The 16,735-nt window shown below is 37.5% G+C and overlaps 1 protein-coding gene across 1 annotated transcript in view; it reads right to left on the bottom strand.

The window, feature by feature from the left end:
* Window positions 1-16,735, bottom strand: part of MALRD1 (MAM and LDL receptor class A domain containing 1) — a 1,127,868-nt gene that overhangs the window by 195,634 nt on the left and 915,499 nt on the right. The window contains exons 34-35 of the mRNA XM_006869907.1: window positions 9,595-9,858; window positions 2,148-2,273 (exon numbers count right to left, since the gene is read on the bottom strand). Of these exons, the coding sequence (XP_006869969.1) occupies window positions 2,148-2,273; window positions 9,595-9,858 (390 nt within the window). The remainder of the gene's footprint in view (window positions 1-2,147; window positions 2,274-9,594; window positions 9,859-16,735) is intronic.

Here is a 16,735-nt window from a genome sequence, read left to right as displayed (position 1 = left end):
CCTGAGTATCACTGGCTCTTGATCATATGGTACCTCTTGAAATGGTTGAACATTAACCATTTCCTTTTGGTACAGTGACTCTCTGTATTCCTTCCATCTTCTCTTGATGCTTTCTGCATCATTCAATAATTTGCCCAGAGAATCTTTCAATAATGAAATTTGAGGTTTGAATTTTTTCTTCAGGTCTCCCAGCTTGAGAAATGCTGAGCGTATTCTTCCTTTTTGGTTCTCTGATTCCAAATCTTTGCACATTTTATTTTAATATTTGACTTTATCTTCTTGAGCTGATCTTTGAAATTTTCTGTTCGGCTTTTGGACCTCCTTATTTCTTCTATTTGCTTTAGCATCTCTACACTGGAGAGCAAGTTTCAGAGTCTCTTCTGACATCCATTTGGACCTTTTTTCTTTTCTTCTTAATGTTTTTTTGCTCTGTTCACGTATGATGTTCTTGATGTCATCCCACAACTCTTCTGGTCTTCGGTCTTTAGTGTTTAATTCATCAAATCTGTTCTTCAGATGATCTGTAAATTCAGGTGTGATACATTCAAGGTCATATTTTGGCTCTCGTGGACTTGTTTTTATTTTCTTTAGCTTCAGTTTGAATTTCCATATGAGTAATTAATGTTCTGTTCCACAGTCTGCCCCTGCCTGGCCTTGTTTTCACTGATGATATGGAGCTTTTCCATCTTCTGTTTCCAAAGATGTCATCAATTTGATTTCTATGTGTTCCATCTGCCAAAGTCTATGTGTATAGTCACCTGTTATGCTGTCTAAAGAAGGTATTTGAAATGAATAAATTGATTTTGCAGAATTCTATCATGCATTCTCCAGCATCATTTCTATGACCAAGGTCATATTTTCCAACTACTGGTCCTTCCTCTTTGCTTGGGCTCCACCTGTTGGTGCATGGATATTATCCTGTCACAAACAGCGTTGTACCTCATGATTGATCTGCGTATGTTCTTTTTGACAATGAATGCAACACCATTCCTCTTCAATTTGTCATTCCCGGCATAGTAAACCATATGGTTGTCAGAATCAAAATGGCCAATACCAGTCCATTTCAACTCACTAATGCCTAAGATGTTTATGCATTCCATTTCATTTTTGACAACTTCCAACTTGCCCAGATTCATACTTTGTATCTTTATCTTCCATGTTCTGATTTTCAATGGATTTTTACAGCTGTGTCTCTTCATTTTGAGTTGTGCCCCATCAGCAAATAAAGGTCCCGTGGGCTTTTTTCCCAAGGGCTTTACTCTATGTGCGTCATTACGGTCAGCTCTACTTTGAGCAGGCAGCTCTTTCCCAGTCACATTTTGAGTGCCTTCCAACCTAAGGGGCTCATGTTCCAGCACTATATCTAACAGTGTTTCTCTGCTGTTCATAAGGTTTTCAGTGACTAAATATTCGGAAATAGTTCAACACTCCTTCTTCCTAGTTTGTCTTTGTCTGGAAGCTCATCTTAAACTTGTCCACCATGGGTGACCCTGCTGGTATTTAAAATACCAGTGGCATATCTTTCAGAATCACAGCAACTCACAAGCCACCACAGTATGACAAACTGACAGATGAGTGTTGGACAGAATTTAGAGAAATTTTAATAAAAGTATAATTTCAAATATACATTATCTGCTCTTATTTTGCATAAATGCTCCAGCAGAAGAAGAAAGACAAATGTTCAAATGTAAATTTTACAAGTTTTACAATTGTAATCACATTTTCAATATATAACTAGAATGTATAAATAAGGAAGCTATTGTGAAGAAGTGGGAAAAGAAAGACTACAATTTTTTATACATCTTAGATTTTATAGGGATTCCTTATTATAGCACTCAGTAATTTTCATAGAAGAGACCATTTAATACTTACAAAAAATGCTTGATTTTTTCTTTATTTACTTAACATTTATGTAGAATAAACATGAATCCATTATACCATACACTTATAATCTTAGTAGCAATAAATGTCAACATTCTTCTTGTCCCCAAGGAAGTAATGGAAATTCAAGCATTTTGTTGGCAGTGCCTATGATTAGATAGAATTTAAAATTTTACTGTTTTTTTTTTCTTTCTTTCTTTCTTTCTTGGTATACTGGGTATGTTATTGGTTTATACTGCAAATGGCATTTGAATGAAAATCAGTACCTGAGCAGCTGGACTCATCAAGTTGGAAATCAAGGCAATTGACAAAACCATCACAACGTTGATGAGTTGGAATACAGCTGTTAGAGGAGTTGCATGTCAATGCTCCATTAGAACAGCTCTTATTGGCTGAAAAAAAGAATGATCATGGTTAAAAGTATGTCTTGTTTTCATTGAACCTCTTCTAATGAAATACCAACACAGTGTATTATATCATTCTTCATTTATTTTAGCCCTGTATTTAAAAAAGAGAATTGTTTTTTAAGAAAACTTCAACTCAACAGTAGTGTTCCATTAAGTTGAAAAGAATTTCCCAAGAAACATTGTGGTTAGAATCATTTCCCAGATGTGCATTATGTAAGGAGCCATGGTAATTCAGTGGGCTGCTAGCCACAAGGTTGGCGGTTCAAACCTAGCAGTTGCTCCATAAGAGAAAGATGAGGCTGTCTGCTCCCTTAAAAAATTACGGTCTCAGGAATTCTACAGAGCTGTTCTACTCTATCTTAGAGGATCAATGTGAGTTGGGATGAGCAAAATGGCAGTGGGTTTCATAGGTTTAGTGCAACACATTCTATGTCTATGCAGAATGGATTAATTTTAGACTACGGATTAACTTTTACGTTAAGACAGACCTCTCTGAGCTTCTGCTGCTTCCTTAATCATCCTCATTTTATATACAATTGAATGGATTGTAAGCACAAATGATTTGACTATACATATATTTCCAACTGGATACAGGTTAGTCATGGGTAGTCCCTGGGTGTCTGTTAATCCTTGGTAATGATGTGATCACTGCAGCTCATTGTACTATGATCATATGCATGATGTACGTAGTTTAGTAATCTCAGTCTGTTGTTGGAGGACACAAACAGTGCCTGATTACAAGGGACCAGATGTCGATGGTTGTATGACTGATTACAGTGCTGTGAATTACTTCATATGGCTCTTTTACCCATACTCTTTGTAGCTTCTACCAATGTTTTTGCCTTGTTGGGTCTGGGTGAGATAAGGTGGAAGAAGATGCTGATAGAATTACCTGATTCCATTGTGAGTGGTTAGCAGAGTTAATTGTGATTGTAAAAATGTGGAACTTTAACATGGGTTTGGAATGAACCATTTCAGAAGTGGTGGTGGTGAAGGTATGTCGTGGAGTTGGTTCTGACTCATAGCAATCCTGTATAGGGTTTCTGTAAATCTTTACGGGAGCAGAAAGCCTCACCTTTCTCCTGTGGAACCTCTGGTAGTTTTGAACTGCTGACCTTGAGATTAGCAGCCCAACTCACAACCACTATGCTACCAGAGCTTCTTATTTCAGAAGTAGGAAGGGGGACTCTCACTACTATCTATGAAGCGTCAGGAGTGGAATGTGTCCTTTGGACCCTGAGATCCTTGTGTATTAAACCCCCTTGACCCAGGGACAAAAATGGAGACACCAAAGAAGTGACAGAGAAGGAGCTGCAGCAACAGAACCAAGAGCCAGAGCACCGGATGGAGCAGTGGGCTTCACAGCCCATGAAGAACAGAAAATTTATTGACTAGGGGTAGATGGTTTTGCTTGTAGAGTAGGGTGCTTCAAAATACTTAATTGGGGGCTAGTTTGCTGACCCAATGAGCTAGAGCCAAGTGTCTTTAGGTTGAGGGTTATGGTATAGTGGTTTGCCCTGTGGGCATTTATCGGTAGCCCTAAAAGAACTTTGTAACATTGCTGGAGAAGGACAGAAGGTAGGCCTAAGGACTAAGGGGCAGAGATAGGCCTGCCTGTAGGCATGGCAAAGAACTGTGCCCTGAGCCTTTTCGGATGCTGCATTGTAACTTGTTTATTTTCCTAATAAACGCCATAACTGTAAGTTTGGTGTCTGAGTTGTGTGTGGCCATTGCAATGAAGTATTGAACCTAGCCGAGTAGAGTGTTGTGGGGAAGGATATTTGGTGTCATTTTTTCCCCACTGGTTTTTAATATTTCCAAGAAAATATTTCAAAATATTCCCATCAGAATCACTGACAACTGTTCAATAGCTATCTAGTCTTGCAAAGAACTCTGCTTCCCTTGCATGCATAAAATACAGAACCAAACTCACTGCTGTTGAGTTGTTTCGGACTCATGGTGACCCCATGTGGTACAGAGTAGAACTGTTCCATAGGGTTTTCCTAGCTGTGATCTTTGTAGAATCAGGTTACCAGGAGTTTCTTCTCTTGTGCCTCAGCAGTTCAACCTTAAGTTTAGCAGATAATGCTACACTCCTTGTGCCATCCTTGCATCCTACTGATTATTATTTCATTTACATTTGCTTTATCTATTGGGAAGCTTAATTATTAATCATAAAACCCAATCTTTTTGTTCCTCCCACCTATTCTTTAACTTTTTTTTTCGGATTACAGCTCTGTATAAAGCAAAAGTGTTTTAGTCTTCTTTGATGAGTAGGGACTGCACCAGAATCCCTTGTTTCAAGTCACCAGAACATTTGAAACAGGCTTAGTTTCTGTTTTTGTTTCCTTTAGGACATGGAAGCTTGTGCTTGCTTCAGAACCAGGAAGACTGCAAGCTTGTTGCTTCAGATTTGATATTAATTGTGTACTTTTATTCTGAGTCCATTTAGATATTTATCTTGTCTCTTAGCCTTTTTATGTGATAGTGAAGTCACTGCATTATCTTGTCAGTGAGTCTGATTCAGGATAGATTTCAGAAGCACCAAATAATAATGATATTGACAGGTGCATTTTTTCCTAACTCTGTACCTGAGTCCTAGGGTTGGCAGAGGTAAGGTAAAGACAGTAGTGGACAGTTAGCACCTTCTGGCACTTAATCTAGGTTCAACAAGAACAACACTGCTTTTATCTAGTTTGCTCAATGGTGTCATATATAATCTCTTATTTGAACATTTTGCTCTAACCCTGCTGTTAAAATTGAAAATGATTGATCTGGGCAATTACTTGTACTAAACTAAAGGTAACTATCTCTCAACCCTTTTAAGGTAAACTAATCATTTAGAAGATTCAGCGATAAATATCCCCATGTGTATACAGTTTTCCCACTACATCACAAATGATTCTTTTCTTCAAATATAATGAGATATTAGTAAGAATTATTTATAGGTTATGAGGTGTCATAGGTTACTGACACAATTTAGGTTGAAAAATGACTATCAGAGTATATTTTTAAATGAGAAATAAAAATGATATTTTTGAGTACATATTTCAACAGACTAAAAATACTGGATTGAAAAAGTTAAAGTGATACTTGCCATTGAACAATCCTTCCTAAGGTTCTATACCAACAATTTACACAAATAAATATTACTGAACTCTCACTGAATGTATGGACCTATGCTTAGCTCTATGGAATGTGCAACAGAAGAATTCTTTTAAATGAGGAACATATAAAAACAATAATAAAAAAATAACAATACAAGAGTTATTAATAGTTCATAATAGTAATACAAGAAATGTCATAGGCCAGACTCAATTCAGTTGGCAAAGCATTGGTATAGGTAAGAAATAATGCAAAAACTAAGTTTTTTGTTTAAATGTCAGGAGGTCTGTTAAAGCTGAAAGAGTGAGCAAAATTTTCAAATATATTTTAAATTTTAATTTTTACAGTGGAAAGCTATTTAGCAGAGTTGGAATAAGGGGATATTTTTAGTTAAGGAACTATCACTTCAGTTTATAAAAATTTAATGTTTCCAATAGAGAGACAATATTAAATATAAATTAGTTTTAAATGTTTAACTTATCACAGGCTTTTCTCTAAACATCCCAATCATTAGAAAAACTTATTTCTGGAAGAATAAAAGGTTTTAAAATATCAATTGCCATTGGTTTCCCTACATAAAGTTGTAAACATCTCAGAATCTTTATTGCTATCAACATTTTTAAATGTTCAAGTTTCTCCAAAACAAGCAAATATACAAATCTTTCTTTCTATTCTACATCCCACTATAAATGCCAAGTTCTTAAAAGTGTCATCTACAATGCATATCTCCTTTTATTATTTCCCATTTGCTCTTCAAAACATGGACCTCAGAATTCTGCTCTACCACTTCACAGAATTTCTTCTCTCCAAAATTACCACTTCTGCGATTCCAAATCTGTATACTTTTAGGCCTAATCTTATTTGCTCTCTCAGGTGCATTCCAATCTGTGACTATTCTATTTTCCTTAAGATTTTCTACCTGTGACTTCAGATGGTGATGGATTTTGGTGGATCTCCTATTTTCACGGCCAATTCTCAGTGCTTTCCAGGGTACTTTAGACGTTCCTTAGGATTCTGCTTGCTGCTCTTTTTCCTTTTTATATTATCTCATCTGTATCCACAGCTTCAATTACAATGTGCTGATGGCCATGCATTTTTATATACCTTGCTTCACCCTTTCCTGTGCTCCAGATACCCATTTCCAAACACATTCTGAATATCCCCATGTGGATGTGTTAAAGATAACGCTAATGCAACGTGTCTTAAAATGAAGCCATAATCTTCTCCAAGATCCTTCTATTTTCTCCAGCTGAGGATATGGAACAACATCAGTTGCCTAAATCAGAAATTGGGAACTATTCCAGATTTCTTTCTCTTCTTAATTAGCTGTATAGGTTTTAAATCTCTTATTTTTATCTCATGCCATTAGCTTGTCAATCTATATATATTCCAACTGTAAACCCCCATTTTTCATTCCTACCTATTCCAAACCCAAACCAAACTCACTGCCATCTAATCAATTCCAATACATAATGACCCTATGCAGAGTTGTCATTTCTGGTGCTGAGTCAGTTCCAACTCATACTGACCTTTTATAGGGTTTCCAAGGACTGGGTGGTGAGGTTGAATCACTTATTGTCTCTCTAGTACTTCTCCATTCAAGTAAAAATATCTCTATATTATGTATCTAGTCTTTCCAAATTTGGCTCTGAAATCACTTTTCTTGATAAAGTTGACAGACTTCCTAGCACCACATCTAGGAAATATACTATGTGTTCTTTACTGTTTTGTTTATATCTATATTTGAACTGATCATATGCTATTCCCAGCTTCAACTCCTTAGTCTCCTTCAGGAATATATAACATATCCATCACCTAAGCTAGAAAGGAGTCCTGGTGAGGTGCTGTGGGTTAATGCGCTGGACCACAAGGTTGGTGTTCAAGCTTATCAGCTGCTCCTGGGAAACCCTATACAGGGTCGCTATGAATAAGAACCAACTGAATAACAACAAAAGCTAGAAAAGTATCATATCCATTTGCATCATCAATGTCCAATATAATATGTGGTATAAATTCGGTCCTTAATGAAGGTTTATGAAGAAATGAATGAGGAAACATGGGTTAACAAACTGCCATCCCAAATAAATAGAGAGTCCAGAAACAACAACAAACCCTTAAATGCCTTTAAATGTTCGGTGAATTGTGACCATTGAATGCTTTTAATCTACAATTTTATATAACATGTTCCCCAGTTTATCGTCACACAACTTATCCTATAGATGTTAATGGCAATGACGTTTTAGAGATAAATGAGCGGTTATCTCATGGTACCTCTCTACTCCTAATGCACATTCATTTCATTTAGGAGCAACATTTCAAGTTACTGCCTAAACGCCAATTGCTGAAATAATGGCAAAAAGTATAAAATTCTAGTACTTTCCTAAGCTTCTCTTTTAATAGAATTCTTATGTGAAGGCAAATATCATATGACTTTACATATTAAACTTAATAGGATGTCTATCAACCAAATGGCATCAGAGGTCTGATGAGAACAGGGTTAAGTAATTTGGCTGACTTTCTCTTTATCATTCACCTCCATTTGTTTATCTTCATTCCTCTGGAAAAAGTATTATGAGATGTGACAAATGGGCTTTATTACAAACAAAAATATACACACAAATACAAACATATGTAGAAAATTACAGTTATGTAGAAAAACAATCTCTGAGATTAAACAGGGAAAAAACTTCTCTGATTTCAGGATTAAAGTCTTTCAACATTTAAAGACTATCTCGTTTTCTTTCATTAGTCTTTATTCCCTTTCCAAAATGTTTTCATAGTTTTGTAAGCCCACTCACCAGCTGCTCTTTGGAAACCCTATACAGAGTGGCTATGGGTCAGAATTGACTCGACAGCATTTAACAACAAACAACAACAATATTAATCAAGGTACTGATATGGCCTTATAATTCTCAGTGCTCCACACTTCCAGTCACATTCCAAACTGCTTTGTACTACTATTACTAAAAAACCAAGTATAATCATTAACACTTGGTTTTTAGAACTCTGTCACTGCAGCCATCACCAGAAATCAGAACACAGTAAAATAGAGTAGAGTAGATTAATAGTAGAGTCCTGGTGTGGCACTGTGTGTTAATACGCCAGACTGCAAAGGCGTTTGAACTGCAAGGTTGGTGGTTCAAGCTCACCAGCTGCTCCTTGGAAACCCTATACAGGGTCGCTGATGGCACTTAACACCAACTAGAGTAGAGCAGAGCAGAGTAGAATATATTAAATGGAGTCCTGGTGTGGTAGCATAAGCCCTGGACAGTTAACTACAAGGTCGGCAATTCAAATCTACCAGCCACTCCGTGGAAACACTATATAGGGGTGTTATGAGTCATCACTAAGTCACATGTAACATGTAACAACAACAACAAATATATCCAAAAAATAAAATTTTAACAGTACTTGGACTCCATCGTGATTATGGGCTCATCTAAAAGATTTATGGAATTACTTATTCTCCATTAAAAGTTTTTCTCCTTGTTTGGCTAAATTTATAATAATAAAGATTGGAGATACTAAATGTAGGTGTGGGCATTTTGGAGATGTTGAATGTAGGACTAACTTTCACAATCCTGCAAAATAGATATTATTAATATCATTTGATGGTATCAATACATGGATGTATTGATACATGGATGAAGAAATTAACACCAACCGGGCTCACCTACCTCTCCCAAGACTACACAGTTAGTAAGTGGTAAAGGTGAGATTCAAACCTATGTTCTTAATATTGATTATTCTATGAATACCATGACATCCATCCAAGTAATTATTCAGGCTCAATCCCTAACTACATACATTTACTACAACGGCTATTTACTTACAGCCTTTGTTTGAGCCATCTCCATGAACATCTATGGTGGGAAGAAATGATCCTTATACTTATAGCCTCCATTCACATAAAGAGTGGTTTAAAAAAGATAACAGCTATATAGGAGCATCTCCCATATACGTGACCCAGACACAATGAAAAATGAAATTAGATAAGTGCAGCAGAGATTTGTTTGACCACTAATGAAATGTTTCCAGAAATGCTAAGGGCTACATACTTCGTTTAACAGCCACACAATATGTTATTGATAATGTGATCATGGTAAGACTCTAGAGAACTTTGTTTAGTCTGTCAAGTTTTCTCTATCATTTCAAAACAGCATCCCTTCCCTGGCACATTGAGTTAGTGAACATAACTCACAGCAGTTGGATTCATCTTCATTAAAGTGACAGTCAGGCACTCCATCACATAGCAGGAGGGATGGGATACACTTATTTGCAGAGCACTGGAACTCCATTTTACTGCACAGTTGAGGAGGAGGACTGAGAGAGCAATCCATTTCATCAGATCCATCTATGCAATCTTCCTGTCCATTACACCTCCCCAAGAGAGGGGCACATTGGTGCGTGTAGACACAAGAAAATTGATCAGCTTCACAAGTTGATGGCTGTGGTGTGACAGGGCCTGAAAAACAGAGCAAGTCTAGTCATTTCTCTGTCCAATGCTGAACTATTGCAAGATGTACTTAGCCTTGTGTAAACAGGAAATGTTTTAGCAATTGAAGTCAATTACTTTACAATTAGGAGTATTGTAAAACTTTGCAAAAACATGACCAAATGATTAGAGATGATGCTGTATCGTAATCTCAGAATCAATATTCTTTAAAAGGGTGGCGATGACAAAAAACAAAAACAAAACCCTGACATTTTCAACTTAAAGAAGAAAATGGATTTCATAGACTTAAGATTTTCAGATTTTCCTAGAAAGTAAAAATACATTTATCCAGCAAACTAGTCACATTGGAAAGATGCAGGCACCATTTTAGAATTTCAGCGAGTTGATGTTGTAAGATTATCACAGTTTACTCCCTCTTAGTGACCTCCACTTGGAGAATCTGACTCCTGAGACCATGGTCAAGGTTGTGTTCTACCAGAGTAGAGGTTTGGTATGGTTTTGCCACACTACACTTTGCTCCTGGCTCTTGATTATGCCACAAAGACCATGTACTACCATATCTAAGGTATACAAACACATCAGAGTATATAATCTAAGAGTATTGTGCTAATCAGAATCATGAAGATAATCTGGTTCAAATCCAAACAAGTTAATTAACAGAGGCAGCTTCTGAGGCCCACCTATATTTAAAGAGTCCAAAGATACAATGCTAGTTTGATCATTTGTTTATTACATAATACTATTGTGCAGCAAATCTTTTGAGAAACATTCCAACTAAAACTTCTAAGTTAAATTTAAAACACTCGCCAACAGTATTGACTAGCTGATGTTTCTATAGGTCAGATTATATAGTAAGTGAATATATAAGATTGTACAAATTTTCTGGAATATTATTATTTGTTGTTAAGTGCCATTGAGTTGGTTCCAATTCATAGTGACCCTGTATAGGACTTCCAAGGAGTGACTGGTTGGTTTGAACTGCTGACCCTGTAGTTCACTGTCCAGTGTTGACCCTACAGTGCCATACCAGGAGGCTGGTGGGTTTGAACTGCTGAGCTTGTGGTTCACAGTCCAGTGCTGATCCTAGAGCACCACACCAGGAGTCCAAGAACATTATTAGGGGAATGGTTATTTATTCCATATATTTTATATTCTAGCGGTTGATGGAATCAAGGAAAAAAAACAGACTTAGATGGAAGTAAAGACCAGCACAAGAACAAATTGTTTTGCTTTCTTTAGATTTTTAAACTATTATGTTATGCATAGGTTATATAGGAATGTTGTTGTAAGTACTGCTGAGTTGGTTCCAACTCATAGTGAGTCTGTATAAGGTTTTTGAAGCTTTAAATCTTCATGGAAGCAGAAAGTCTCATCTTTCTCCTGGGGAGAGGCTGGTGGGCTTGAACCATACACTTATTTCACAGTCTAGTCCTTATCATATGGAGCCACTGCACTCCCTATATAGGAATATTTTTATCCATAAAAATGGTGCTGTGAATTCATTTTATAAATGAACTTTGAGGGTTCCTCTCTTTCTCCAGCTCTCCTGGTAGTGGCGCTATTTCTAGAATGTATCTAGGATCAGAATCCATGGTCAAAGTCATGTATCTCAGAGTTATGTGGAGATGCTTAGGCCGTCTGTGTTCATGGAAGTCAGCATGTTTAACTGGAGAGTGGGGTAAACTCATGTCCCTGAGACAAGAATTCATGTCTAATTTTAACTGAGATCATAAAATCAAGCAACATATACAACTGCAGTGTACCAATACAAATATTCCCAATTCAAATGAGATGTTCAATTGGATTTATATTTTAAACCCTTATAACTAGCTCTTTTGGAAATTGACTACAGTCAAATTGATTCGCTACAGATTCTTTTTATTAAATTACTCTCACATTTAAGGAAGGATTTGTTATAGTTCTTAGTTAGTTTGGAGCCCATTCTGACCCATGGAAACCCCATGTGTGCTGAACAGAACTGCTTCATAAGTTTTGAAGGCTGTGACGTCTCAGAAACAAATGGCAAGGTCTACTGAGGTGCCTCTGGGTAGGTTTGATTCATTGATGTTTCAGTTAGCAGTCAAGTGATTAACCATTTGTTGAATGAAACATATCCTCCGAGAAACAAGTCCATTCACTGACTAGTGAGCTACATAATAATCTCTTTGAAAAGATTCTTGGTGTTCACTTTTTCTAGGCCTTGCATTTCTCAGCTCCACTGTCTATGTGGATATTGGGTCATAAAGCCCTATCAAAATTTTTCCTTCAGGATCAATGCACTCATTTGCCTATCAACTAGGTGTGTTGTCAGATAACAGCTCCCATAAGAGCTCTCCAACTTCATACTCCCTCCCAGAAACAGCACTATTCATTGAGTAGTGAATTGGGCATATGACAGCCCAGCTACTATTCCGCACTTTGGGACACCTATGAAAAACCAGTTTAGCTCCTGCATTCCCCATGGGATTAGCTGAGGTCACCTGTTGCAATGCATCACAGTCCAACTCCACCTTTTACCTATTCCTGCTTCCTTCACTCCCTTACAGAGGTTTTTTTCTTTAAGAATGTCAAATGAACCTTCTATATAGGATTATATCCTCAGTGTAAGGAACCTGGCCTACATCTTCACCCAACTACCTAAATTAAATATAACTACCTGTGTCCATTCAGTCAAGTTGGACTCATAACAACCCAATAGGACAGAGTAGAATTCCCCAGAAAGTGTTCAAAGCAGTAATCTTTATGGAAGTCAACTGTCATATCTTTCTCCTGAGAAACGGATACTGAGTTTGAACTGATGACTTCTAAGTAACTGAGTGAATGATAATTGTGCCATCAGGGCTCCTAAATTAAATAAACCTTCTTTTAGATAAAATCCTCTATGAATGAATTGCTTCTGAAAACTTCCACAACAGTATCTTTGATGCAAAAGAAACATGAATCTGTACCCTGAAGGAAAATCTAGATGGAAGGTTAGCAGAAGCAGTTCTCCACAGGTTCACCAATACTTTTAAAACACAATCGTTCTACCCAAATGTAAACTGCATTCTACTAGATGATATACTCATTTTTTTTCCCCTCAAATGATTTCCTACAGGTATTCAAATAAAAGCAATATCCCTGACAGATGCAGTACGTTTGCCGTGGGACTTAAAGGTCTACTGCTGCATACTTTCTTTAAAAAGATGTGTCCCGTCTGGTTCCTCCTTGACCTCTGGGTCTCTATCAGCCAGACTCCCAGATTAGAGGATGAGATATCCGTTCTTTTTAAAGCGTGATTGATACGTGGGATTAAGCAGAGACAGGTTTGCAGCCTCCTTGCCCTTTCTGCAAGGGCCAGGGTGCTGTCCTCCCAGAAGATAGGGGTTTCACCAGGCTGTGTTCCCAGAGAAGGAACTGCCCCCTTGCCCTTTATTTGAGGGGTGCAAAGTCCCAGACCAGAGGTTCTGCCAACCCCTCTCTACCTTCCTCCCAAGTTTCCATCTGCTGTCCCATCCTGACCCTCCACTGGCACCTCCAAATGAGAAAGGGCAAGGAGCCACCCACCACCCCCTTCCTCAGGAGGGAGGGAGAGGGGCCATGTGAATCGGATTATGACAGAGGACTCCTAGCAGTCTATCTGTACCTGCACAAGCCCCTGCATATCTAATGCACCACCAACTTCCAAGAGGCCAGAATTCTAGTGGCAGCATCTCCGCTCCCCTCAATCAATCAATCAATCAATCAATCAATAAAAAGATGTGTCCACAATGAAGAGAATTTTCCCAAAAGCTTCATTTCTATGTATTCCTGGGTATCATCCTCAGGGTTATGTAATGTCTTTCTTATGTAATTCCATTTTTAAAAAGTATTATTTGGTATCTTTTTTATAACTTGAACCACCCTCACACAAAAATTTCTCAGAACCTATATTTTACTTATAACTCATTTGTTTTCTTAAAAAGTTGCTGTTCTAATGTCTCTAACACTTTTTCAAAATGCATAAATCCAATATGTGCAATGTTTACTTCCTTGATAAATGTAGTATGCCTTGGTTAAGAACATCAGTTCATTTATTAACATATCAAGTGAACTACGCAGAATGTTTAAAACCAATGGAATTGAGGCAAAAACAGAAAATGCACAAATAAAAGGGGTAGGATCAGTCCTGACCCTGGTTAGCCACCTTGGAAATGTATGTTTTCACTCATTACAAGAGACTTACTCTGTGAGTGTGACATGTTCTGTGGAAAATTTGGGGAAAGCAAATTGCAATAATACACGCTAAGTTGGTATTGTCATCTTCTGTACCCCAAAGAGTACTTTCAAAATATGAAAGATGAGAAAACGAAAGGCTGAAAGGAATGAAGGCACGCACATATGTGGACAACGGACACAGAGGGAAAGAGCAAAGAAAGGAACGACAAAAATATACAGATACATTTGATTATCATTCTAGCTTAATGTGTGTGTGTGTGTGTGTGTGTGTACGTGTTTTATTTTTGGTTGTTTCAGTTAACTCAGTATTTATTAGGAGTGTTCTGTAAGTATACCTGTTGTTTGGAGCAGGAATAAGGAATTGTCTCTTAAGAAGGTTCCGTTTATATGTTTTAGTGGAGTGCTTTTCAAATGGAGGTTTATGAATCTCAAGTGTTTCATGAATAAAAACAGCTGTTGTTGTTGTTAAGTGTTGTAGAGTTGGTTCCGACTCATAGCGACCCTGTACAGGGTTTCTGAGGAGCAGCTGAGGAGTTGAACTACCGATCTTTCAATTCAAGCCAACCTTGAGGTCAAGTGCTAGTATGGTGCTACACCATATTATACCTATATAATTATAACCATTCAGCTGCATCATACCAGTATGCTTTTTTGGGTAAAGAAAAAATGGTGGACTTATTGTCCAGACATTGCATATAGACCACTGCTGCTCTTGGCTTTATTGAATAAATAGTGTGACAAATACACAAGCAACAGTTACCATGTGTGTTCAGCAGAAAATAAGTTAGGCAATGTTGCTGTAGAATGTAAGGGATATTTGTGAAATTTACAGAAAAGAACTTCTGCATTCAACAGAAAATACCACAAACTATAGCAGTGACATCAAGAAACAGCAATTTCATCACTATAACTGTGCCTTCTATAGCTCTTCACCCATTTTCTGCCCCTACCTCTGATTTCACACAGTTTAGACACTGTTGTGCGCCACTGAGAAAGAAATCTTAACCTCTTTTGAGAATACAGTGACATTTCAATGCCTCTCAAAGCTAACGGCATGGATTATGTGTACAATAAATATTTAATAAACTGGGGAATAATAAAATGGTTTTAATTGGTTATTTTTCTTTCCTTGATCATTAATATGGAGCTTGTTAACAAAATGGATTAATAAAAGAATATATCAACAAATTTACTATTTATTGTGATTTAACAAACAAAAGATTCCAAAAGGGGAGGAAATCAGCATAATAGAAACTGGAAAGCACTTACAGATAACATTTATGACATATTTGACTATAAATCTATAATTTAGTCAATGAAATTATTATTAATAATGAGATTTTATGAATTGTTCCAGAAGGTTTACAAGATTTCATATAAAGAATTTTTGCAAATGAAATTGCTTAAATATATAAGAATAAACCTGCATTTTCTTTTCTGTAAGCTTGTAAGAGGTGACTAGCAGGAATCCAATCCCTAAAATGTGGAGATTGAGCCAGCCTACACATCCCACTTCTACATTCTCATCAACCATACCTGCAGCACTCACTGTCTCTTCCGCTTTCTCTGACACAAGTCACCTGAAGCTAGGTCTGAACTCACACGTAAAAAGGACATCACTCCTCAGACTGCCAAATGGGCAGATGCCAGTGGTAAGTGTGGTAAGTCCACATAGCACCTCAACCTTTAGATCTGCTAGTCACAAATTCAGGGAGTGGTTTCCAGCCATTCTGAATCGAACAGAAAATTCCACAATCAAACTATATATACTCAGGAGTTCACATGCCATCTTTATGGCTCCCCCAAACTATGGAACAATTTAGAGAATTCGTGAAAAATATAGCATACTTATTACATCATAGATTTATTATGGCCATAGAATACAAATGAAAAGACACACTGGGAACGTCTCAACACAGAACTTTCATGTTCCAGGTTATGCAATCCCCTCCTGACAAGTGGATACTCTCACCAGCTTGGAAGCCCTCAAACCAATGCTTCTCAGAGCATTAGGGCTCAAGCTTTTATCAGCTAGTTTTACGTGGTAGGTTAAATCACACCTTCTGAGAATTATTATCACTGGCCTTCCAGGTGAATCTTTTCTGGTCTTAACAGCTCCTACTTACTAGCACAAATTCTCAGATGTGTCCTAGAACTCTCACATCAAGGCACCCCAATTGTTCCAAGGGTTCATTCTCCAAAGCGAAGAACAAAGGCCACCTTACATGGGGGTAAAACTAGGTCCTCCCAACAAGAGATAAAGGAAATCTTTTTTATTTATTTATTTAAGTTTTTATTGTGAATTATATGGGTTTACATGGGAGAAAATCAGTTTTACATTCATTCTATCGTATTTTGTTTCATTGCAATGATTATAATCCCCTCCATGCATCATCAAATAACCAAAGAGTACACCTCACAGGACCACCCCCTCTCCCCCCAGCCGTCAGCACACAGCCAATCTCCCTCCCTGAGTCCAGCGTGCCCAGCCACTCCATCTGTCCACATCATCGTCTCTGTCTCCATCCCTGGCATCACTGCCTCTCCGGGTAGGGTCATGCTCTCCGTTCTTCTCACTTGATGGTCCCAGGGACCTCCGCTCCTGGGCTACAAAATCAATCACTACCATCCTTTTGTCAAAAAACATCTACCTCTATGTTTCCGACCATCACAGTTAGTCCTGATGGCA

Source organism: Chrysochloris asiatica, unplaced genomic scaffold (assembly GCF_000296735.1).
Source record: "Chrysochloris asiatica unplaced genomic scaffold, ChrAsi1.0 scaffold00137, whole genome shotgun sequence".
Taxonomy (NCBI): domain Eukaryota; kingdom Metazoa; phylum Chordata; class Mammalia; order Afrosoricida; family Chrysochloridae; genus Chrysochloris; species Chrysochloris asiatica.
Note: the sequence above shows the minus strand (reverse complement) of the source record. Positions and strands in the feature narration are given on the sequence as shown.